Raw genomic sequence first — 25663 nt, 5'->3', positions numbered from 1 at the left:
ACTATAGTGCGTGTGTCATCAACAGATTTTTATTGCACTGGGTGTGCCGTGGTTAAAGGTTCAACATAAACCAAAATGCCCGAAAAATTATTTGGGGGAATGTGTTCAGCCAGGAGGTGGAAAACGCTCCAGTTCTGTCGCTGCTGTGTTCGTCCAGTCATGTGAAAATGTTGGGTGACATCTTGTGCACACACAAACGACGATGAGGGCACAAAACCCATCTCATGCACAGTCCCATACCCCCCCGTCCACACCCTGCACTTAGGTTTCTCTTCTCAGAGTTCCTTCAGTTTCACACAGTGACTAAAAATACAGGAGTCAGCATACCACAGGTGGACAAGCCGTGGAAAAAAGGCTGTCATATTGAGAGGAGAAGTCATGGAAAATGACAGGATCCAATTTCAGGGCCACTGATAAGCAACAAACCTACAGTAAGCTGGCCTGCCCCGCCAAATATAGCACCCACTGATGTGTTGCAGGCAGGGGCCAGAGAAGCTCAATCCAGAACCACAGTGGTGCGTAGGGGTGGGAATCACAGGGTACCTTAAGATACAATATGCAATACATGATCTAAGATACCAATATATCACGATACAGAGTCTGTGATGATCAATATATTGCAAGGCAATCATATCGTGATATATCACCATGAATTTTAGTGCCACGACTGTTTTGAGCCCCTAAATTTGTTATTTAAAATATATGTATTTGTTGTGGCATATCGATTATAGTATTACACGAGGAAGGTAGGCGATACAGTATTTCACCGAAATGGAGATGTTAGAGGGCAGCAGCAGCAGCACACATCTGCTGACTGGCTGTCACTTTGTTCATTTGTTACCACCGACAATGTTTTTGGCAACGCTCTTGGCATAATTCAACAACTTAAAAAAGGATTTGGATTAAGTTTTCTGGGGATGCAGGCTATGGTCCAAGGAAGAAAGTAATAGATTTTGGTGCTGATCCAGACACGTATACGATTGTAGGCTTTAAAAAAATGTATTATTAACCTTAAAAGAAAAGCTTTTTTTCTGATTATGCAAAAACAAGGCACATTATGCTAACACATTATGCTAACTCATGCTAACTCTAATTCTATAAATACCCCAGTTTTTATTTTCCACCCTCATTTACAAGAGGACATTGCTCGGCTTCTCTTTATATGTGGTTGGAGTGCAAAACTCTGAAGCTCCAGCCACACACACTCTCAATCCTGCCAAACAATACAGTAGATAAATCCATGAACAGGGCATCACTTCCTAGCACAAAGAGCATCACCTGTATGCTATGCTGAGCTTTGACCTACCTTCACTTTGCCATTGGGTTGCAGCAGCTCAGTAACAGACACCTTGTCCTGCTGCAGTCGCCTCTTCACCAGCTTGGAGCAGCAGACGTTGATCGCGCCTTGCACATGCGAAGCATTGTACTCGGAAAAGGTCCGACTGTCGATCACCAGCAAGCGGCCTGTTCCTCTCTGGATGAGGCTCGCCAGGCGCTTGATGTCCATGGCGCTTCGCTTAGTTGGCCCTTTCTCTCCTGCCATGACGTAGCAGAGGCTGTGTGGTAAACCCTGGCTCACAGACGTGGGAGTATTGAGGCGTTGGGTTGAGGAAGAAGATGAGGGGAAGATGAAAGAGGGAAAGGAAGAGGAGGTGAGGTCAGTGGAGGAGGGTTAACACTGGAGCAGGCGCTGATAGATCCATGGTGCCTGCAAGAAGAGGAAAGAAAGAAGAAAATGTGAAGACTACTACTGTCACACTGCTGAGACTACAGTCATCTACATGACATTCAATGGGCTGTTTATTAGATTAACAGCTGTACATCAAGCTGTGATATTCAACACTACTACTGCCAGTTTTCAGACATCAAGGGCATGATCACCTCTTGCCCCCCGAGCTTCAGTCCAATCATGCCAGCGCCATGAACAGAGCAATTCAGACCCAGCTGCTATGTGACACTGATGGATTAGGATCATAGTTCTCTAAATCAAAGCCTTGTGCAGGTTGTATTTTTATGCATTTGTCTTATCTTTAATTGGTAGAATTTGAGAATGTTAAAATAGCTACAAAGGAAAACATGAAAAGAAATGTTATTTAAAGACCAAATGGAAAGTCCACTGGGATTCATCATACCTGTGACTGGTAGACTCAAGTTAGAACTGCAGAACAATAAAAAAAAAAAAAAAAAGTGTGTGCATGTGTGTTACTATGAAGGCTGGTTGTTGTGGATCAAGGGTCTCTTGCACAGCAGCTCATGAAACAGGAAACTGAGGGCATGAGATAAATTAAGCCAGGGGAATTCAGAGAGCAGGTCTGGACACAGGCAAACGTGTGTGATATCCTGTGTATGTGTGTGCGTTGCAGCGAGCTGTGCATAAACCTGATGGACTGCCTCCTCCCATCTACTACCACTAATAACTGTGATCTCCCAGGTGCTCGTGTTCTCCACAGCGCTTGTGTATTGAACATGAGATGATGACACACAAACACAACACTTGTTTGAGGGTTAAAGATCAATGAGGGTGGGTGAAGAAGGCTAAACTGGACAACAAACAGTACAGGGGATGGAAAAAAGAAAATGTGTAGGATGGCGACCACAGCAGGTGTCATGCGTCAAGTGAGAAGGTCACAATGTGAATGCAGTCGTGTTGTTTTATTCATCTACGGGCACAAGGTGTCATGAAAAATGAATGGGCCTCCCTCTCACTTACCCCAAAGCATAAACGGAGGATTAAACCTCGGTTGAAAAGGGAGAGTACGACAACAGAGAGATGTACCCGGTGAAAATACAGTGAGAAAATAATGTTTATGACATTTATGTGGAGGAAAAAAAAAACAAAACCCATCTAGATTCTACATGAAGCAGACCAAGAAAAACACTTTGCACACCAAAACAGCAATGACAGGGTGGGCGAGTAAACCGAGTGAGAGAGTGGGAGAAGTGGAGAAACTGTGACCTCTAAAGGCCACATTATACTTCTCCGACCGGGTAATGCGTTATCCGACCGCGTCACCACGGAGACACCTCGAGCCTTCATACTTCTGCGTCGTGGTGACGGTTAGCGATGCAATTTCCCACCCGATCAGTAGGGGTCGCTGCGCGAAGGTTATTGTGCTTCTGGCTACAGTGAGGACCAATCGCAGCTCTTGCCGTCTCGGTTGTCCCTTGACGGAGTGACGGACACTTAAAAAATATTTTGTGCAGTCGGAGACGACGCAGAGGACGGAGACGGCAAGAGCTGCGATTGGTCCTCAGGACAGGCCGAGCGAAGCTGCTCTGTGCCGGCTCACAGTGAGCAGCGAGCGTCCACAGAGGGCGGGGCTGAAGACCTGAAGACCGCCGACTTCGTCGCTGCCGAACTATAAATACGTCATATCTTAACACACACAGCACATGTTTAGACTCTAAATGGTCAATTTCTCGCCTCAAATTATCTTAAAACTGCGTTCCGGGACACAGGAAAGTGACAAACAACAACAACAGTCTTTCTCCCTCGGATGCCATTGCTCACTGTAGCCAAAAGCACAACAACCTTGCGCAGCGACCCCTACTGATCGGGCGGGAAATTGCAACGCCTATCCGTCACCACGACGCAGAAGTATAAAGGCTCGTGTGGTCTACGTGGTGACGCAGACGGATAACGCATTACGCAGTCGGAGAAGTATAATGTGGCCTTAAGTAGTTAGTGTGTTGGAAAGACGTCCAGGTAGCTGTGCTGTTTTTCACCTCTGTTCTCACGCCACCAACATTGCAGGGAGGGAGAGGGTAGGGAAGGGGAGGCTGGAGGATGTTATTCAGTAAGGATTTCTCCAGCCTAGCAACTCAGCCAGTTCAAGGTAAGGGAGGGGACAACTGTGAGGATGGAGCATGGAGCAAAACAGATGCGAGAAGAGAACGATGCTGTGTACAAGAGGGAAACACAGAAAGGGAGGAGCTAAGAGACAGTAAAATGCATTCTCATAAACGCCGTTTCATGATGTGGCATGAAATGTGAAAAAACACACACGCTGCAGTGAAAACAGCACCTTTCGCCTTCAGATGCTGAAAATAATCACCCTCTGTCACACTGAGTCATCGCAGGCTGCTGGACAAACCTGCACATACCAAGCGTACATATACACAAACGCATGCCGTTCCTGCCTGGCAACCTGCCTGATGCAAGAGCAACGAGACACAGAAACATGGGAGAACGCTGAGCGAGACAGTAACAACTGAGCTCAAAACACAGCTAAATACCTGCTGCTGCTGCTGCTGCTGCATGCGGTAATGACATGGGTGTGCACCAGATACAGCTGAGCTTGTATCAAATAAATAATGGTTCAAATAAATGACCACTAACACACAGAACTTCAATATCTTAGTGACATTCCCTCACTTTTTCCAGCAGCCCTTCTACAGAAATACTCAGCCTTGTTGCGATGCCAGCGCGCTCTGCTAACACAAACAGCGCCTGCCACATTATAACGACCTGCTCTATCACCTGTTATACCATACCTTATACGACGTGGTGCCCTTTAGCCGAGCGGCTAACGACACAGCTTCCAGAGCTCTGGCTCTTTCTCTTGGCTTTAGTCTAATGGCGACTGCTCTGCCACTTGCACGTTTTCTCTCTGAATCCTTCTCTCTCTATCACTCTCTTTCTTTTCCAGTGAGCGGAGATGGGGAGGGGAGGAGTGTGCAGGTTTACATGTGTGGTGGTAGCGAGATGAGACCGGTGCGCCGCATCTTTCTGCACTGCCGGACAATAATAGTGCGGTCACCTCGCGCTGTGGACTCGTTTTTCTGCAGCAGCAGCAGCAGCAGAAGAAATACACGATGGACAACGTAGAGAAGAATCATAAACCTCAAGTAAAACCGTACTCCTCCATCTTGCATCCAGGGAGGAACAATACAGAGCACAAACAAACAAGCTCCTCCAACTAAAATAGGCAGCAGCCCGGAGCTTGCTGCGAGGCTCTGGCTGCACGGAGGAAAACAAGCTGAGAGGAAGGAGAGAAAAGCAGAGAGACAGAGATGTTGTGAACCAGGCCTGGAGCAGATTTTGCTGTTGCCATGGAAACAGCCCTGTTGGGGTGATCAAGGGGGCACAAGGAGGATGACGGGATGCTATTGGTGCTGATGCTGGATGAGGAATAAAAGAGTGATGAAAATTCAAAGTGACACCAGTGCGCACCTTGTGAAATATATAGATTCTGTATGACTACACTGAAACAGGGCTGATCATTTTCACAATTAATAATTCATACTTGTTTGGTCCATTCACCAAAATGATTCAGTTTTAATGATTTCTTTGTTATATGGAGCAAAGAAAGCAGGGAATATTCACATTTAAGAATTTTAATTCTTTGCAAAACAATCAAACCGATTAATTGATTATCAAAATAGTTGACAATTAATTTAGTAATCGATTAATAATTAATAATCGTAGCAGCCCTACACTGAAGTATCGTGTTCTCTCATGTTACAAATTATAGGACAGTCTTAAGTTGTACACATGCTCAGAGATAAAGACGGACAAGGTTGGGCACCTCATTAAAAGATGAAAAATGCAGTTACACCTTGACTGTTGGATGAAGGCAGAACCAGATTTACTGGTCAATTTTACAGGATATTTTTATCATCTTGTTGGTCAATGACACTGTAACTAAGATGTGCGTACGCACGCCAAAGTACATCCACTCGCATTTACAGAGAAATCTAATTCAATAGAATAATGACAAAATATAAACCAAGCATGACTTCACGTCTACAAAAACATGATTTTTATAATCACATTGTTAGCTAATTAACAGGTGAAGAGAACAACTGTAGGGCAATCAACAGTGATGTAAAACCATACAGGTAATTCCAGCCTCAGCCTGCAGTCTGATATTAAGAATATGCAGTTGGCTCTCAACTCCATAGTTTTTAGACCACAAACACAACACATCACAGTGGCCCAGAGTCAGTGCCACGATCTTTCCGAAAAGTTCTCATCATCTTGCACTTACACACTGTCTGTGTCTCCACAGACACAACAAGGTTCTGAGCTGGACGACGACCGCATCACCAGTTGCTCAATATTAGAATAAATCATTTCTAACCTACTTCCCGACTTCCAAATATTTTCACCACTGATTAATCTGCACATTATTTTCTTGGCCAATTTGTTTTGATTAAAGCTCACATAGAGTGGTCCTGTTGCACATTATATGTTAGTTATGGAGGTCTACTTACATACATTAACTTGTTTTTATGGTCAAAAACCTCCTAGTTGCTGTAAACGAGCCGATAGAAATCCTCTTTTCTGACGCTGTTCCCCAGCCGCGATATTTCACCCCCAGAAGACAGAGTGTGTTGTGATTGGCCAGCCAGCGTAGAGCCTTCCTAACTGTCTTGTGAGTGGCCAATACCCCGGAAGTGACATATTCAGCACACCCGCTCTCAGAAGCGCAGCTCCCCCCTCTGGAACGGTGGATGAACTGCTACTCATTATCAAAACATTGTTTTAACAATGTTTAAAAAGACTCCCCACAGCAGTCCCTTTTATGACTTTGACCTGGAGTCAGACCCAGAGTCAGAAGACACTGTCACTCGTGAAACACCTCCACAACGGACGTTATTCTTCTTCTGCGGTTCAATGTACGCAACCGGATGTGCCCGGACTAGTGCCCGGAGCAGGAGGATCTGCCGCTCTGAGATTTTCAGAGATCTCGCTGAGCCCGTGATTACAATAAAACACAACGTTCTCAGCAGTGGCTGAACTGTTTGTTTTGAACCTTCAGGGCTTCATAAACAAGGTAATGACGCAGATACACACTAAAAAACAGCGTTAATTGGAACTTCCGGTCTAGGTCCGCTTTAATACTTTGGTTAACTGCTTGTTTTTGCCTGTAGTGACTAAACCCAAATCAAAAACACAATTAAGAAGCAATTTGGAGGTTGGAATTGGAATGTTCTTTGCAATTTGGGCAGGAAACAAAATTTAACAGACAATTAATCTAATGGAGTATGTGTTTGAGCTCAATCTCTCTGGTGATCCCTGCTCTTTAGAACTTGGGACAGCGTTCAACATCTTTCATTTCATCAGTCGGATCATCTCAATGACCGATAGAAAGAGACAGACAGAAGTAAAATCACAACAATATTATCACAAAAAACACCCCACAGTGTAGACTAACCATTGGCAATGGAAACGGTATTAAGCGTCTTTTTTAGCGGCTTCACAAGGATTTAAAAATCCCAGAAATAGCCACTGTTCAGTGTAAAAGACGCTACAGAGTGATTTAACAAAAACGTAAAAGTGATGCTACCTTTACACACTCCATCATGTATTACAAAAGGCCAAAGCATTTACAGCTATAATAAGCAGATAATTGTTAGTCAGAATAATCATGCATTCACTCAAAACAACTGTTTACCAATGTCTATGTATTTGGTTGATAGCTATACGTGAGCAGTTGAATGTGAATAATTAATGTCTGCATCTCTAATAGGGTTGGAACAGTGACAGGCCTGGTACAGTGGGGTCCAAAGAAGGCACCGAACAACATGAACATTTACCGTAATGTTACCGTAATATACCTGAATAATTGCAAATCGTGATATTATGGTGACAAGAAGAGCATTTCTGCTGTCATTTTGCTTCGTTTTAGATCCTTAAATGGTGTAAACAGGTGTGACCCTCCGCCTCTAATCAACCTTCACATCCCTGAGCTTGAAAACGTATTCATTGAAAACAGACGAAATGGATAAACTACCAGTGTTCCCAACAACAACGCTGTCTTCTAATGTCGTGAAAAAAGTTACAGAAATTAACAATCTCAAGAATGTTTTAAAATGTCGTAACATTAGAAAATCATGTTACTGTATACTTTCACTAAACATTTTAAAGTGGGAAACAAGCAAGATAAAATTAAAAAAATTAAAATAAACACATTATAAATCGTGGTGGAATGGCTGCAATGATGCAAACTCCCCCTTGTGGCACTTCAAAATAAATCACTGGGACTGTATGTTGGTGGACTTGACAGCATTTCCAAGTCAATTCCTCCATTCACGAGTTCCTGATAAGGAAAACTCGCCACTCTCAACTTATTATGCTATAGTGCTTATTGTGGTAGCGTATTAACCACTTTCCTAGTCATATAATGCCTGAAGTGGTTCCTCCACTGTACGTGGAAATAAATACCACAACTTGAGTGGTGATCGTGCAATTTTGAAAAATCGATCCTTGGTTGCCCCCAGTGGAGAAGAAGCTTAATCATACTGTAAACAACTTAAGCAGTTGTGCTGTCCTCTGATCAATATATCCCCCCCCGCTGAGGCTGATACAGGATGAGGGGTCATATAACAACAAGCTGGGGCTCCCAGCAATCACCAAATGATCACTGAGATCAATAATAACAACAACAACAATAATAATAGTAATCATAATCATAATCATAATAATATGTCAACCAAGATCATACATGAAAAAAAAATGCGTGCAATGGATCCTCAATGATGACAAAGAAACAGACGGGACACTGTGGCCTGTCCAATAACGTTAATAACAATGATGGAGGCTGAGCTTAGAGCGCATTATAATAAACCGACCCAGACATAAGAACACAGCAGCGGTCATTGCCTTCACACCGGCTCAGTCATTAACATCAGTGGATACAAAAGCTCCTTTTTCGTGGGAAACCTGCCCTGTGTTGTTGCTGTGACGCGTGGAAATGCCCGCATGACAAAATGAAACTGTCTCCATTGATGATAAAAAAAAAGACAGCAGCGTGATAAATTTTTACTCACAACAACGAAACGACAATACACGTCATTTTTTGTACATACCTTAATACGGGATGGACGATAAATGCAGAGATGTTTGCAAAAAAAATAAATGAAACGATAACTTCAGCCTGGACGGGGTTTTAATTCCCATAAGACGAGCGCGCACCATTGAAGCAGGGGAGCGCGCGCGCTGACAGTGTCGCTGCTGCAGCAGGAGAGCACGAGGGGGCGGGGGAGGAGGAGGGCTAACGTAAGCTAGCTTCGTGGATAGCGTAGCAACGCACTTGATATTAAAGCAAAAAATGTCGTTTCACACACTCACCTCGGGCTCCACGCGGCTTTTATGTCATTGAGTTGGCCTCCATGTGTGAGGGGAAAGCAGCGGTGTTCTTCATGGGGCTGGCCGGTGTTTACCTGGCGCTGTGGCGGGAGGGAAGGAGGGGGGGACAGGACAGGACAGGACGGTACAGCTGACGGACGTTGACAGCGCCAGTAACAGACGAGACATGAACGCTCGGCGGCTGTGAGCCACACAGGAGCTCCCTCAGCCGCGGAGCTGAGCGGCACATACGGCTGACTCCAGCGGGCACAGACGTTAGCTTCGCTCGGCTAGGTTAAAAGTTTAAACTGGTAGTACAGTGTGTCTGGAGGAGGAGGAGGAGGGGGGAGCGGTTACAGGAGGTGCACTTTAGCACTTTCATGAACTAAAGCGATGAGGTCATGGTTCGGCATGGAGAGAAAAAAAAACAAAAAAACCTAGGTTGACGTCACCTCCAGCCAATCAGCGATGACGGCTCAGGGGCTGGGTGACGTAAGCGCCCTGATTTGTCCCGCAGAGCCGTCCCCGATTAAAGGGACAGTTTGTGTTTTTTAAAGGGGACGCGCTCACGAGCCAATGACTGCAAAGCGACACTTGGCAGAATAACTGAATTATGAATTATGAACAGTAACAACAACGAGCTCATAAGGCTTCAATAATAATACGTCTATTAAATCATTTGATCTGATTATTCATTTATTTGGTTGCCTTCTTTAAAAAAAAAAAAAAAAAAAAAGCCATATTATCCTCTATACAACATGTCCTTACATTTTAAGGGTTAGGGTTTTATTCTAATAGATTTTTAATACATTTCTTTATATTTTATTTTATTCTTGTTTACATGTATGTTGCATTAATCTGCCTATGTTGTTGATATTATTTATGTGATCAAAGTTGTTACTAAATGAATCAAAATAATAATAAAAAAATAAGTAAATACAGAAAGCACAAATGGCTAGATTAAAATATCTTGTCTCATGAAGTGTGCCAAACATCTGCTGGTGAGTGTTTATGTTAGGCAGTGACCTGCCAAATGTCAAACTATGAATTATCATGCTTACATCATGAGCACGTTATATATTTTACAATGCTGCCTATTGTGTGTTTAGTATTAAAAAAAGTATTTGTATTTGGTTTCATTATCATCAGCTCTCTGTCTTTGATTGAAAGCTTTTGTTCTGTTGCTCTGCTGTCACCGTGCTGGTGAGAAAGCACATGGATGCAGGGGTGACACAGCTACTGGCGCCAAGTGCAATTAGATTGTACACACTGACACTTAGTGGTGCAAATGTTGAACTGCACTCTGTGGTGCAAGGAAGAACTTGTTTACAATGAGATGATTCATGTCCAGCACGAAACACTGAGTCCACGAGACTCGCAGAGATGAAGTCATGGTAAGGCAGACACAGATTTCATGAAAATCTACCTTTATTTGGATGCAAAAACTCACAACTTAAAGCAATACTGTAGCAGAGGAGAGAAATACTGGTTGCTGGTTGGTTGAATGTCTGACTCTTTGTTGTGCGTCATCGTCCCCATTCTGATCGTCAGAGGAGGAACAGGAAAGCACTGAAAACAAGCTGTCAAATAAAAGCCTCACAGTCAAGAACTGTGGACATTATAAGAGGATTATTTCTCTATTTGTAGTTTGGAAAATGTTCATTTTTGGCAGTTTAATTTGCAAGACGGCAAGACTCAGTAATTTCATCCTCTGATAATGTTCATGACTGTTGATCTGATGCATTTATTCACGATAGAAGTTGTTTTAATTTTACACAAAAAAAAAAATGTACATGTCCTCACTGTTTTAGCTGCCATACATATAGCAATAATTTCTTGAGTTGTCAACTGAGAGTGGCCTACGGTCACAGGTGGACTCGAGTGGGGACTGCATAAAAAAAACTCAGTCCGAGGTAAAAATTCTCCAAGAAATAAAATATAAAACATACACAGAAAGCAAAGCATACTAAAGCAAAGCCTAACGGCATAAAGTAAGAATACTGAAGACTGAACGTAATCTATTTATTTTCTGTACTGTAAGGTAACTTAGGTAGTTGTCACATTTTTTTGTCTGTCAAATCTTGCAATATAAACCGATGGTTTGATCCACAGTATGAGCTACATTCCATCATGGTGTAAACGGAAATATACACAAGGCATCTACTCGAAAGGATTGTATCAAAATGTTCTAAAAATATCTCTGGTTGGTTTCACAAAAGCAAACTGTATCAAAAGCATTGGCCGAGAGCAAGCAATATTATAACAGGCTTCGAAAGCCTTTTTTTTTACAACAACAAAAAGCGGGACAACCAATCACGTCGCTTTGATTGTGGACCTATGGAGTCCCATACGGCACATGCAATCCATTAAACTCAACACAATCGAAAACACAATACAGATAAAAAGAACTTTTATAGCTGAACATTAGAAAGACAACCTTAGTCGGTCTATTGTGCTTTCATACAGATTAGGCCTGGCCTGTCTATACAACAATCATGGGCTTCTTACATCATGAATGTGTGTTAAGCTACTGTTGAAGGCAGAGGTGTCACAGAGCAGGCGACTTTGAGGAAGCTTCATGATAGTGATGGAACATGTAGAGGACGATCAGCAACACGTGAAAGTCTTGGCCTGGTCTGCGTTGACTTTTCTGTTGGTCCGATTCCGTTTCTGCCGTCTGTCGCCTCAGTGTCACTGGCTCTGTGACTCCTCTGGATCATGTACATCTATGTGTGGCCATAATGCAGGATTTGTTCACTGTAAACCGCCGTGGGCCATGACGGATCGCACAGGCAGAATGGGAAAAAAAACAAAAAACTATAACGTCGAGGATCGCACAGATATCCTGATTAGTCAATAACCTAATTTATTTTATACATTCCTATGTTCCATAACATTGCACATGCCTTTAATGAACACTTAGCACCATGCAACCTGAAGATGAGGTGGCTCTTGAATGCATCAAAAGTTGAAACAGGCCTCATGTAAAAAATATTTCACATTAAAAGTGACAGTCAATGAAAAAAATTATACAGTATTTATTCTAAACTTTCATATCTATATTTATGTATATATATATATATATCTATAGATACAGATATATAGTGTATTATTGGGCTGAAATTGTAACATTACTGTTTATTTACCTTATGCTGGCACTGGTATTGTAATAGGTCTTATCATTAATACTAACTGTGGGTGACTGTACTTACTCCTTACATTAACATGAGTGCAGGTGATGGGATTATACCTCAGCTCTCTAGAGAACCTTTATGATAACTGTACATACAGTATACGAGGGAGCTATTCTAGATCAAGCACTAAACAAGGCCTTGATGCAAATGAGACGGTATCATGTATCTGCAGGCTTTGATTTTCTTTTGGACTTTTGTGACCCTCCAGGACAAGCATGGATCAATAACACTGATGTGTGGGATTAGTGTTTGTGGGGAGGGGGGGGGTATCTAGAATCACACGTTCCTGTTTTCTGCTCTGCTCAAAGACATACATTAAGCACGGATTTCAGTCATTCAGTCCTGTCTGGAGCGAGCCTGTCTTGAACGGAGAGATAATCACGGGCAGAAACTTGTTAAAGGGTGAGATTGAGATGACGCTATAGGTACAGTGGTGCATACCACCAGAGGCGGTACTGTGTACAGTGGTGTGTCTCGGTCTGGCTGTAGCACTCACTCGACTTATTCCTCAGCGGTGTGAGGCAGCTGCTTCTCATACAGGCTGAGGACGTGATGCACAAACTGGTACTGCTCGCACGTCTGGATCATCCCACCCCTAATAAACACAGGTGCACAGACACAAAGACAGGCAAAACCATTTCAGGGCATTTCAATTCAACAACTTTTTTTCATCCCACTACAGTCACTGTAATATCTCCCATCCAGCCAACCATCTGTCCATCCATCCAACCATCTGTCCATCCATCCAACCATCTGTCCATCCATCCAACCATCTGTCCATTCAACCAACCATCTGTCCATCCATCCAACCATCTGTCCATCCATCCAACAATCTGTCCATTCAACCAACCATCTGTCCATCCATCCAACCATCTGTCCATCCATCCAACCAACCATCTCTTCATCAATCCAACCATCTGTCCATTCAACCAACCATATGTACATCATCCAACCATCTGTCCATCCATCTAACCATCTGTCCATCATTCAACCATCTGTCCATCCATCCAACAATCTGTCCATCATCTAACCATCTGTCCATCCATCCAACCATCTGTCCATCATCTAACCATCTGTCCATCCATCCAACTAACTGTCCATCCATCCAACCAACCATCTCTCCATCCATCCAACCATCTGTCCATTCAACCAACCATCTGTCCATCATCCAACCATCTGCCCATCCATCCATCCATCCATCCATCCATCTGTCCATCATCTAACCATCTGTCCATCAATCCAACTAACTGTCCATCCATCCAACCAACCATCTCTCCATCCATCCAACCATCTGTCCATTCAACCAACCATCTGTCCATCATCCAACCATCTGTCCATCCATCCATCCAACCATCTGTCCATTCAACCAATCATCTGTCCATCATCCAACCATCTGTCCATCCATCCAACAATCTATCGATCCATCCAACCATCTGTCCATTCAACCAACCATCTGTCCATCATCCAACCATCTGTCCATCCATCCAACCATCTGTCCATCATCCAACCATCTGTCCATCCATCCAACCATCAGGCCATCCATCCAACCATCTGTCCATTCAACCAACCATCTGTCCATCATTCAACCACCTGTCCATCATCTAACCACCTGTCCATCATCCAACCATCTGTCCATCCATCCAACTAACTGACCATCCATCCAACCAACCATCTCTCCATCCATCCAACCATCTGTCCATTCAACCAACCATTTGTCCATCATCCAACCATCTGTCGATCCATCCAACCATCTGTCCATCATCCAACAATCAGGCCATCCATCCAACCATCTGTCCATCATCCAACCATCTGTCCATCCATCCAACCATCAGGCCATCCATCCAACCATCTGTCCATCCAACCAACCATCAGGCCATCCATCCAACCATCTGTCCATTCAACCAACCATCTGTCCATCCATCCATCCATCTGTCCATCATCTAACCATCTGTCCATCAATCCAACTAACTGTCCATCCATCCAACCAACCATCTCTCCATCCATCCAACCATCTGTCCATTCAACCAACCATCTGTCCATCATCCAACCATCTGTCCATCCATCCATCCATCCAACCATCTGTCCATTCAACCAATCATCTGTCCATCATCCAACCATCTGTCCATCCATCCAACAATCTATCGATCCATCCAACCATCTGTCCATCCATCCAACCATCTGTCCATCATCCAACCATCTGTCCATCCATCCAACCATCAGGCCATCCATCCAACCATCTGTCCATTCAACCAACCATCTGTCCATCATTCAACCACCTGTCCATCATCTAACCATCTGTCCATCCTCCAACCATCTGTCCATCCATCCAACTAACTGACCATCCATCCAACCAACCATCTCTCCATCCATCCAACCATCTGTCCATTCAACCAACCATTTGTCCATCATCCAACCATCTGTCGATCCATCCAACCATCTGTCCATCATCCAACAATCAGGCCATCCATCCAACCATCTGTCCATCATCCAACCATCTGTCCATCCATCCAACCATCAGGCCATCCATCCAACCATCTGTCCATCCAACCAACCATCAGGCCATCCATCCAACCATCAGGCCATCCATCCAACCATCTGTCCATCCAACCAACCATCAGGCCATCCATCCAACCATCAACTAACTATAGTTTATGGTTGTGGATAATTATTCAAACGTGGATCAGTTACCATGACATTTGTTGCAGCTGTTAGCATTGTAACGTTTACTATACATTTTAAACAAGCTACTTTTTTTTTTTTACCTTAACTAGACAGTTGTTCATCAAAATAGTGGTACTTTTACTTGAGTAGAATATTTCAGTACTCTTTCCCCCTCTGTTACCTACATCTATTACATTCAGTCAGTCAGAGCCCAAATGTGTCTTTTGTGCCTTCCTAACTTAACATTCTACACACAAATAATCACATGGCCACAGCTGCTATGTAACATTAATTTTAAGTATAACTTATAATGTGCAATATAAGGGAACCATGCTTTCTATCCTGTTTGTGTTTTAATGGTGCAACATGTACTCTTTGTGTGTTTATTTCAGTTCCTTCTTGAGGAATGCAACAACACTGAGTCTGTATCATGTTGCATTGTATGATGACCTTGTGCTTTTCCATATAAGTCAAATTGTAATGTGTCACTGAGTGGTAACTTTTTCCGATTCTACAACCCCAACACTATTTGGGGGATATTCTCTATCCAAATGACGAGACAGCAAATTACAAAATAGTTACCAACACCTTGGATTATTTAGCAGGATGTCTGGAATAATCTGGTGATGTTTTGACTCTCATATCCACACAGATACTTGGCTTGGGGTCATTTTGAATTTAATCAACTCAAACTGCATCATGTAGGCTCTTATGGCTCGAGCTAAAGATAAACATGCTAAAAACATGCGCTAAAAATATCTCACCTGTCCAGACGGAGCTGGCAGGTGGTTCTCAGGATGTCCACCACACCTTCGGTCCTCAGCTGCTTGCACAGGGTGGAGGTGGCGATGAAGCAGCCAGTTCGTCCGATTCCAGCACTGCAGAGAAAAGTGGCATGAGGTGAAGGCACGCAGAAGGGGGGCGATGAGGAAAACTGATCAGTGTATCGATTAGCACTCATTCCACTAATTTCACTCATCCTCACGAGACAAATCAGACAAACGCAGCTTGTAAGTGGACAAATGCTTTGCCTGCAGAACGCCAAGTGTTTAAAAATCATAAACGCCAGCACTTAAAAATGGTCTAATGCAATGTAAAATGTAAAATGTGCAGTACACTCATATACATATTTAACTGCATTTTATTATATATAGATATTTTCAGATCAGTTTCCTTGTTATTTATTGTGTTTGTCCCCTCAGATCCTTTTCAAAACATACTGAATATACTGTATTTAACATGGAACACTGCACTGATCCTTACGTCAAAACCAAGCTAGTTTTGTAGTGATCTAGTGATGTGTCATTCGTGAACGAGTCGGTCCTAAGAGCAGGTTCTTTGTAGCTAACATGAAGAGCCGAATCTTCTACAGAATCCATGCATGCAGAGGAATTTATTTTGATTGACACGCCATTAGTATGACTAGGATCATACTTTCAAAGATATTAGAGACTGCGAAGCTCAGAGCAGGATTAGCTTGGTTGTTTAGGTTAAGTGCAGGTTCTGTGTTCAGTTGTTCATTTAAACCCGATAAATTAATGCCTGGATTTTGCTAAATGTGTACCTCCAATTTAATCAGGCACCTGAAAAAAGATCGCTCGGAGGTACGTGCAGCATTTGTGCAGCAAAGTAATGAAAAGAATCGTCCCTAATTTAAAGGTGCCATATGTAAGAATGTGGCCAAAAACGGTGACTACATTCAAATTCAAAATACCAAGGTCTTTTAGGTTTCGTTTTTCTGACGTAACTGGCAACCCGTGGTTGCTCGGCAGCTGAGACTCTACTGACTGCAATGATTGGTAGACGGCGGTAGGTGGCGCCACATGCCAAAACATGATATCAAAACATAAACATGATTTGCAGTCTGCAAAAATATTTTTTTTAATGCAAACATTTTGTCTGTACTGTTGTTGTTGGTGAGTTCAGTTTGTTATATGAACATTATTCCTGAGTCTCTGTGACACATTAGGAGGATTTTACGTCCAGTTGCTTTAGATTTATTACATAATGCACCTTTAAAGGTTTAAAATGTTAAAAAAAATAAATTGTAACACTACTTCTTTATCATTAAAAATTAGGCTTACAAACACACAAACCATTCATAATTGCCAAATTGAAAAGAGCCAAACTTCCCATCACCAGTACCTGCAGTGGACAATTATTGGGCCGCTGGAGGGCGGGGCTTCTGTTTGGGCTCTTTCCACTTCCTGTACCAATTCCAGCAGGGGTGGAGCCTTGTCAGGAGTCTTTTGATCAGGCCATGAGGTGTACCAGTATTGCCGCAGACTGCGCTCCTCACCGTCACACTGGAGCAAAGACACAGTCACATGGACACACAGGGTCAGGATTTGATTCATAATCGATTCTCCATTCAACCGATTCGATTCATACGATTCTCGATTCAAAATTAAAGGCAAATTATGGCATCGAAACAATACAGTTTGTAGAAGATAATGTGATCACACAAAGGCAAACTGAAGACAAAAGTTAACATTTATTCATTCCAAACAAATAAAAACTTACTTACTTTACAAAAAAATAACTTGCATAAATAAAAGCTAAGGCTCGCTGCCTTTTTTCTCCAATAAGTTACAAAAATAAACTGTACACAAATAACACAAACTGGTGTTTTTTTCCAAATAGAAACTTAAATTTCTCGTCTTTTTTTAATCGATTTTTGAAGTTTATGAATCGTTTCGGAATCGCGGATGATTAGAATTGATTTTTTTCTCACACCCCTAATGTACAGTATATGTACATGACACACACACATATGGACTGAGAATGATTTCTGATGAGTTGCTTCACCACATGTACGAGTCGTTACCTCGGTGTTAGTTGCTACGACAACAATGAATGCAGAGCAGGACAAAAGAGAGCGAGGGTTTTTGAAAAGTTTGCCCGTACATGATCAAATCCATCATCTGCCTCTCTGGTCCCTGAGTGAGTGATTTCTAGTGCTGCAGGACAGACAACATACTGTAACCAGCAGAGGAGCTGAATGAACAACGAGCCTGAGCCTGAGTGTTATATAATGGTCCCCTGGAGTTTATTAATCAGGTGCAGTTCTCTGTTTACCGATTTATCATCTTTGGCTCAATGAATACTGATAACCCCATGACCACAAACTAAATATGAAATCAAATGTGTGGGCAGATTTGTGTCACACACTTAGCCAGTTGTAAACATACTGTTGAGAGTAGATATTCTCACTGCAGCAGAGCAGGTAACACACTGTGTGCTTTAAAACCTGCAAAGAGTCTTTCTTTCACATTTGTTCATGTTTTGAGGGTTCTGACTTTTTCTTGATTTAATTTATTTGGTCATGCCATTTAAATTTGACAACATCTTATAGTGGCTAGCACTGTTGCCTCATAGTAAGTAGGTTGCCTGATCAAATCCTGGTTCAAACTGAGTATTGTCGCCTCCATTTGTCCCAAAGGTGTAACCCATCTATCAGTGTAATAGTGAGGTGTCTACGGTGAGTATCAAGTGTGATATAGTGCAATTTGTCTGAGATTTAGGGTGAATTCCAATTCCTTGCTTAACCCTCAATCTCAAAAATGCGCGCTCCCTCTAGTGCAAGTGCTGTCCAGATTCTCAGAAAAATTAAGTTGAGGGGCGAGTTTAAGGGCTGTATCGCCCTCAATATTGAGAATTTCCGGGACCACCCTTGGGAGCAAGGGCTACCCAGAATGCATTGCGTGTTTTCACATAAGAAAGATGGCGTCGAAAGCAGCGAAGCGAGTGCGATACAAATTAAGTATTTTCTTTGTTAATAGAGATATAAAAATGATGAAAACCATTGTATTATCTTAGTTTAGGCCCATATTATGGATTACTGACGTCATTGTTGCGTAACATTTATTTTTATTTTACGATCTTTTGTCAATAGTCGGCCGGTGGGCACACGCGATCGTTTGCTATGGTTTACTTTTCAATAAGCCGTGGTGTGTGGTAACTGTCAGCTGAATATGTCCGTGGTTGTGGTATTTGTATGAGTATCATCTTATAACTAACTGACAACCTAATAACTTGACTGAAATAAAATAATAAATAAATAATCGTGACGTAAATGTGTTCTTCTTCTTCTTCTTTTTTGGAGTTGACAGACTGGACGCAGCTTTCGCGTTATTCTGCCCCCTACAGTCTGAAGACGTATCTGCATTTAAGGGGTGTCCCATTTCTAATTGACAAAATAACCCTCAACACTTGGTTTTGAGGGCCAGTTAAGATTAAGGGTTAAGATAGGAATTGGAATTGGCCCACAGTGTCTGTCTTTGTGTTTCACCTTAAGTGTAAACACCCTCAGGCTGTAGTCATCCTCCTGGGTTACCCTGACGACGGTGATCTCGATGCCCTCGTGGGTCACAGTGTCCTCGGGCCAGTACTCTGCACATTTCTGCGAGGCAGAGTAGACACACAAGTAGGGCATTTCAATGTCGCGTGTGTTTATTAACCGGTAATTGGCAGCCATTGTCGTCCTTTAACCCGCGCTCACCTCGTTTTTCTCCTCTAGGTTGGTGATCATCACGATGATTGGAGTTCTCTCTTGCCACACCATCCTCCAGAAATCCCCCACCGTGTTCACAGTGGGACCCTGAGTGGCAATGTATGCATGCTCCTCACCGTCATATCCCTGCAGACACACACACACACACACACACAGTTATAGCGGCTAATGAGCTAATGTAAGAATTAAAGTGTTATTTCAGGTTTACCTTCAACCCTGTGTTTTAACAATATGTTTGCAACAATTGTATTTCATGGCACCCAGAAGTTGCTCATCAACTGCTGCCTCCATTAGTATACGTTGAAAAGTCTTATCTTGTGACCTTGGTGTTTGAAATCCCGTTACCGAACTTACCGAACCAGGCAGCAGTAAACCAGAATTAAAAATACAGTTTGTGTCTATGTGGTTTGGTGCAAGAGAGACAGGGGTTTACAGACATAATCAGGGAATCGCGGGGTCTTAAAAAGTCTGAAAAAGTCTTAAATCCAATAATTTGAATTCAAGGCCTTAAAATGTCTTAAATTTTGCTCACATCTCATAATAGGTCTTAAATACAATTTTGAAAGGTCTTAAAAATCGATTAACGTTACTTTTATTTAAAACGTGCATAAACTTCAGTCTACGCTTTGAAATAGCGAATTTTTGAGGATGCGCTAGCTAGCATAACTACAACACGGAACTAGAGTAGGCCACCTGTGCTGCCCGGTGAGAATTTAGCGAGCACCACTAGCTAGTGTGCTGTGCGCGCGCCGCGGTCTGTTATAGCTTAGCATAGCATAGCAGCGGAGAAAACTTAACGCAAGCCCACAGCTAAGCTGAATTGCAAGTTCAACGATTTGTGGCTCCAATTTTCCTTCATGTCTTTTGCACTTTTTTTGCCAGTATGGATTTGAAATGGGTCTTAAATTTTATTCATTATGGTCTTAAAAAAGTCTTAAAGGTGAAGTAAGTCGTTTATATTGCCATCTAGAGGAGAGGCTGAAATTTACAACAAAGAACTGCTCCTCTGCTCACCCCCTCCCTTCCCTGAGCGCTACGGTATCCTCAGCCGGTCAAATGTCGTCCTCGTCATCTTTCTCCGTGTCAGCAGATGAGGTTCGTGAGGCGAGGGAGAGGGCGAGCTACCGCGGCCGTAGCAGACGAAGCGGAGACAGTGGAGGCGGGACTTCCGCTACAAGTAAAGCGACGCTTGATTTGTTCTCTCGCGTTTGTCCTTACAGGCTCCGGTAGAAACATGGCGTCTCGCTGCGAACAGTGGCAATGCAACCGCGGCCCGCGACCATGTTATTTTACATGACTTTTTGAAACACTACGAAAATTAAACAAAAACTATTATACAGCGACTAGACAATGCAGGAGCACATTATATGTATAAAAGAGTGGATTTTGGGTCATATAAACCCATAAATACAACACAGTGTCCCTTTAAAAAGTCTTTAAATTTGACTTGTTAAAACCTGCAGAGACCCTGATAATATTCCTGACCTAATATCAGGCAGACTTCCAGAACAAGCCTGCCTGCTTTTAAGATAAAGCAGCAAACCAATGTTTAAGATATCATATTTTTAAAAGCCTAAAACGAGTGTCCATGACTCAGGACAGTCAGTGAAATGTGTTAAATACCTTACAGCTGCACTTAAAAAAAAACCTTGAACTACTCCTTTAATGTCTACTCCTACTTCCACTAAAAAAAAATGGCTTCACTTACTTTGAGATAATTGCCATTTATGTAGGTAGATAGGAAATCGTCCTCATCCTGGGATTTGAGTATCACTCTGCTGTGTGTATCTGCAGGTGGGCAGAAAGTGAGAGTCAAACAGATGTGTTGTGGTTTAAGGGCACAGCAACAGATGGAGTTGGTCAATAACATCCTCCATATACAGTATATTACATACAGTATGAGAGTTTAACATGGTTGGCTTCTCATTTTTCTGTGAATGGCAATAATCTGGTGAACAGAAGTAAACAAGAATGTGGATAAAATAAAGAGAAGCTTCTTACATAATTCATAGCTTCAGGATCTGTTTTAGTAATTATGGCAAATGTTGCATGCAACACTCACTGGGTAAGATGGTTTTGTAGCGATTCTTTCTCACCAGCCCTGGGTAGTTGTACTCCTTAGGGTCCACAAAGTTCATGGGAGTTTCCTGTCAATGGACACAGAACAATGGATTCAAATAACAATCGGTCCTTGCAGAAATTAAGGGGAAGTACTAACCTAGCCTTGCACCAGGCTACAAAACATTATGAAATAATATCATAAGACATGAAGTCATCTGCTGCCCTTGACATTCACCGTGCTGTTTAAATCATAAAGTAAACGGCTTTAATGCACAGCTCTCTGTTTGGCAGAAACCGGAATCCTCTGTAGGGTTTTCATATGCAAAATAAGTCCGTGTTTTTCCTTCCCTCCGCCCACTAACAGACAGTGAAACAGCTTAAGGGTGTGTGCGCAGTTAGGTGTTTGTGTGCATTTGTGTGTCAGGGTACGTTTTTTATGGCAAGTCTCTGTTCAACTCGGTTGTTATAAACCATGTAGGTGGGTTCACTTTCTGCATTTGCGCTCACATAAAACTCGGCCTGCAGGCTTTGGTCATCCATGGCCCGCGTGTGCAGCATGTCTGGGGTCAGGACGTGCGTTCCCTGCCGGAGGTACTCTTGGGCTGACTGGTCTCTCGGGGAGAGCTGGGCTCCATAGCCGTAGGGCTCAGTGCAGCCTGGAGTGCACATGTCCAAGGTCAAGGAAACATTGGAGCCCCTCCTGTGCAGAATCAGACAAAAGCAAAAAAATGGAAAATATGGATCTGAAATGGATGACTACGGAGTACTAAGTTCCAGCATCTCTTTTCATCTGACCTCTCCTGCAGCCCCACAGGTGTGACAGTGAGGGTGGCAGCATCTCCCTCTGTCCTGGTGTCAGCACCCATTTCAAAGACTGGTGTCTGGGGGATGGTGTCAAGGTCCAGTAGATCTTCCTGAGCATCTGTCCACTCAGACAGGGTGAAGGACGGCTGGCGACTCACTGACTGACGCCGATCACCAAGGTCTCGCGACGCGGTTCCTGATGAACACGAGGTAGTGCCATAACGCCACTTACACACCATGTGGACAACCTAGGAGGAAAAATGCAGTTGTTCTCAAATGATTCAAATCACATATTTCAGGCAGTATTATGCCCCATAAGACATAATTGAGCCAATGAGCTGTCCTGATCCCCTCAATGACAATTGGGGTGAATTCCAATTCCTTGCTTAACCCTCAATCTCAAAAATGTGCGCTCCCTCTAGTGCAAGTGCTGTCCCGATTCTCAGAAAAAATAAGTTGAGGGGTGAGTTTAAGGGCTGTATCGCTCTCAATATTGAGATTTTCCGAGACCACCCTTGGGAGCAAGGGCTACCCAGAATGCATTGCGTGTTTTCACATAAGAAAGATGGCGTCGAAAGCAGCGAAGCGAGTGCGATACAAATTAAGTATTTTCTTTGTTAATAGAGATATAAAAATGATATAAACCATTGTATTATCTTAGTTTAGGCCCATATTATGGATTACTGACGTCAATGTTGCGTAACATTTATTTTTATTTTACGATCTTTTGTCAATAGCCGGCCGGTGCGGACAAGTGATCGTTTGCTATCGTTTACCCTTCAATAAGCCGTGGTGTGTGGTAACTGTCAGCTGAATATGTCCGTGGTTGTGGTATTTGTATGAGTATCATCTTATAACTAACTGACAACCTAATAACTTGACTGAAATAAAATAATAAATAAATAATCGTGACGTAAATCTGTTCTTCTTCTTCTTTTTTGGAGTTGACAGACTGGACGCAGCTTTCGCGTTATTCTGCCCCCCGCAGTCTGAAGACGTATCTGCATTTAAGGGGTGTCCCATTTCTAAGTGACAATATAACCCTCAACACTTGGTTTTGAGGGCCAGTTAAGATTAAGGGTTGAGATTGAGGGTTAAGATAGGGATTGGAATTGGCCCTTAAGCATTAAAAAAAAAGAGTTTTACCATGATGACACAGATGGCGACTCCAACGCCTGCAGTCCCTTGAAGGATCCAGTTATGCTGCGTGGTGTTTGCCATCTCCCTCGACAGAGCCACAGACTGGCCAGAGAAAAAAAGAAAAGGAGGGGGGGGGGGGGGGGGGTGGGGGGTGCAGAGCGAGAGAGAGAGTACAGACAAATAGAGTGAGTCAACACCAGATGCAGATGTTCTGTCCAAAACAAACTGAAACAGCTCCAGGAAAAGACACTTACATCCATTCCAAAGATTGGGTGGAAGGTTAAGATGAAGCTCAGGTAGAAGTCAATGACCTGCAGGGCTTTGTAGATGGAAGAGAGCAGGCCATTTCCCTCTGCAACAAAAAACACCCAGTACCCCTGCAGGAAGTAAAAAAGGAGGGAGGGGAGATTGTCACAGCCAGTAAACAAATACGTGAAAAGTAGACAAACAGACAACCTATTGTGCATGTTTTAACAGGCTGTTGTCATAATCAAGGCCAAAAGTCTCTTTTATGCTAATGTTGCACCTGTCCTTTTTTTTTAAGACTGAATTAAACACTAAGTTAACAGTGACACTGGTGGGACATGCCTATTAATGCTAACAGAGCATCTGATCTGCACTAATCTAGTAATCTAATAATGCCCATGAGATGACGAAAAATAATGAGAGCCGCTGCTTAAGTGTGATATCATTTGAATGGAAACGACACTAATGTGGAATCTCAACTAAAAAAAAAGTGCTGACATCTTCACTTTAGTGATGATTTTTAATTCAACGTCTTTGTCGTAGCTGATGTCCATTCACGTACCGTGACTTGGGAGATGACCAACAGTGCAGCCCAGCAGTGGATCTCAATCAACAGCGTGTAAACCTTGTGCAAAAACATTTCCTCTCCCTGCGGACTTTGGCCTCCCGTGGGTCCATCTTTGCATTCTGGGAGTCGGCCTTTTTTAGGCGCTCCGTCGCCTATTTTCTCAGTTTTCGTGGGCTCGTCCAGCCAGACGGGGTCTTCATCGGGCCTCAGGAAGATGGAGTCCTCAGTGTGAGAACGGGTGGAGCTGCTCAGCCGACGGGTCATGATCCCCTGTTAACGAGGCACTACATAGTGTTAATGACAAATAATGGTGGCTATCTCTCTTTTGTGCATTTACTTCCTAACTTTTTAAATATAAACAAATGTCCATTAGATTCACACCGTTGTCAAATGAGTTCACACAATGTGTTTAGATCACACTGCAAGAGAGAGAGCGAGTGGGGGGCAAGAACCTGCCCCTGTGCTGCTGGTGTATACACACATATGCTCCCTCTGATTGTTTTCTGATGGAGCATATGAATACGTAACTTTACACGTTTTCTATTCACAAACTACAGACTACGGCAAAATAACATAAACGACAAAAAATCTTTTCAAAAAAGTTACACACTGCAGCTTTCAAATATCACCTCCTACAGGGTAATAGCTGCACGTTTTGTGATTATAATGAATTATAATGACATTTAAAACACATTCAGTATTGTCTAGAAAACTAGAGTAAAAAGAGAGCGAGTGGGGGCAAGAACCCGCCCCTGTGCTGCTGGTGTATACACACATATGCTCCCTCTGATTGTTTTCTGATGGAGCATACGCATACGTAACTTTACTCGTTTTCCATTCACAAACTACAGACTACGGCAAAATAACATAAACGACAAAAAATCTTTACAAAAGTTACACACTGCAGCTTTAAACATCACCACCTACAGGGGTAATAGCTGCACGTTTTGTGAATATAATGAATTATAGTGACATTTAAAACACATTCAGTATTGTCTATGTTGCTTTGCTGACTGACCCTCATGCACAGCAGAAACCTTTACAACGCTCCATGTTGATTTCCTGCTTACTGATGTGTTTACTGTGTTTTTTTTTGCGTGCGTGTGCCATTTTTAATGAACCTATATACACAACAGAATGGTTGCGTTTATTACACAGGTCTATTCAGATGTGTAGCTTGAAGAGTGGCTTGAAGTGGCTCATCTCCGGATCCTCTTGTCTAACTCAGATTAGACTCAGTGATGCTCTATGTGCCTGTGTGTGTGTGTGTGTGTGTGTGTGTGTGTATGTGTGTGTGTGTATTAGAGAGAGAGAGAGCGCGCGCACTATTGTGGAGCGATGAGTCAGGGGTAGCTTGTTTACAGCCCTGTCCGTTGCCTTGGCAACAGAGTGGCTCTCATCCC

The 25663-nt window shown here is 42.9% G+C and overlaps 2 protein-coding genes across 3 annotated transcripts in view; both read right to left on the bottom strand.

The window, feature by feature from the left end:
• dusp8a (dual specificity phosphatase 8a) overlaps positions 1-9331 on the bottom strand; it is a 50577-nt gene extending 41246 nt beyond the window's left edge. Inside the window, exons 1-2 of one of the 2 annotated variants that reach the window (XM_083893430.1) lie at positions 9077-9331; positions 1307-1708 (exon numbers count right to left, since the gene is read on the bottom strand). In XM_083893430.1, coding sequence (XP_083749556.1) covers positions 1307-1543 — 237 coding nt within the window. In that variant the 5' untranslated portion in view covers positions 1544-1708; positions 9077-9331. Of the gene's footprint in view, positions 1-1306; positions 1709-8814; positions 8899-9076 lie in introns of those variants that run through there. The other variant, XM_083893428.1, reaches the window with a different exon arrangement.
• Positions 9332-12768: 3437 nt separating this feature from the next.
• On the bottom strand, positions 12769-24524 carry ptpn5 (protein tyrosine phosphatase non-receptor type 5; the record flags this gene model as incomplete). The annotated part of the gene is made up of 12 exons (XM_083893497.1): positions 12769-12862; positions 15693-15806; positions 17074-17234; positions 19220-19330; positions 19430-19567; positions 21150-21229; positions 21504-21588; positions 22010-22202; positions 22298-22554; positions 23453-23548; positions 23701-23823; positions 24255-24524. 12 exons carry the CDS (start codon positions 24522-24524, stop codon positions 12769-12771), a joined length of 1722 nt encoding a protein of 573 aa, XP_083749623.1.
• Between the last annotated feature and the right edge of the window lie 1139 nt (positions 24525-25663).

This window comes from Microchirus variegatus, assembly GCF_963457635.1.
Source record: "Microchirus variegatus genome assembly, chromosome: 8".
NCBI lineage: Eukaryota > Metazoa > Chordata > Actinopteri > Pleuronectiformes > Soleidae > Microchirus > Microchirus variegatus.
The sequence above is the reverse complement of the archived record's forward strand: the minus strand, read 5'-3'. Positions and strand labels throughout refer to the sequence as shown.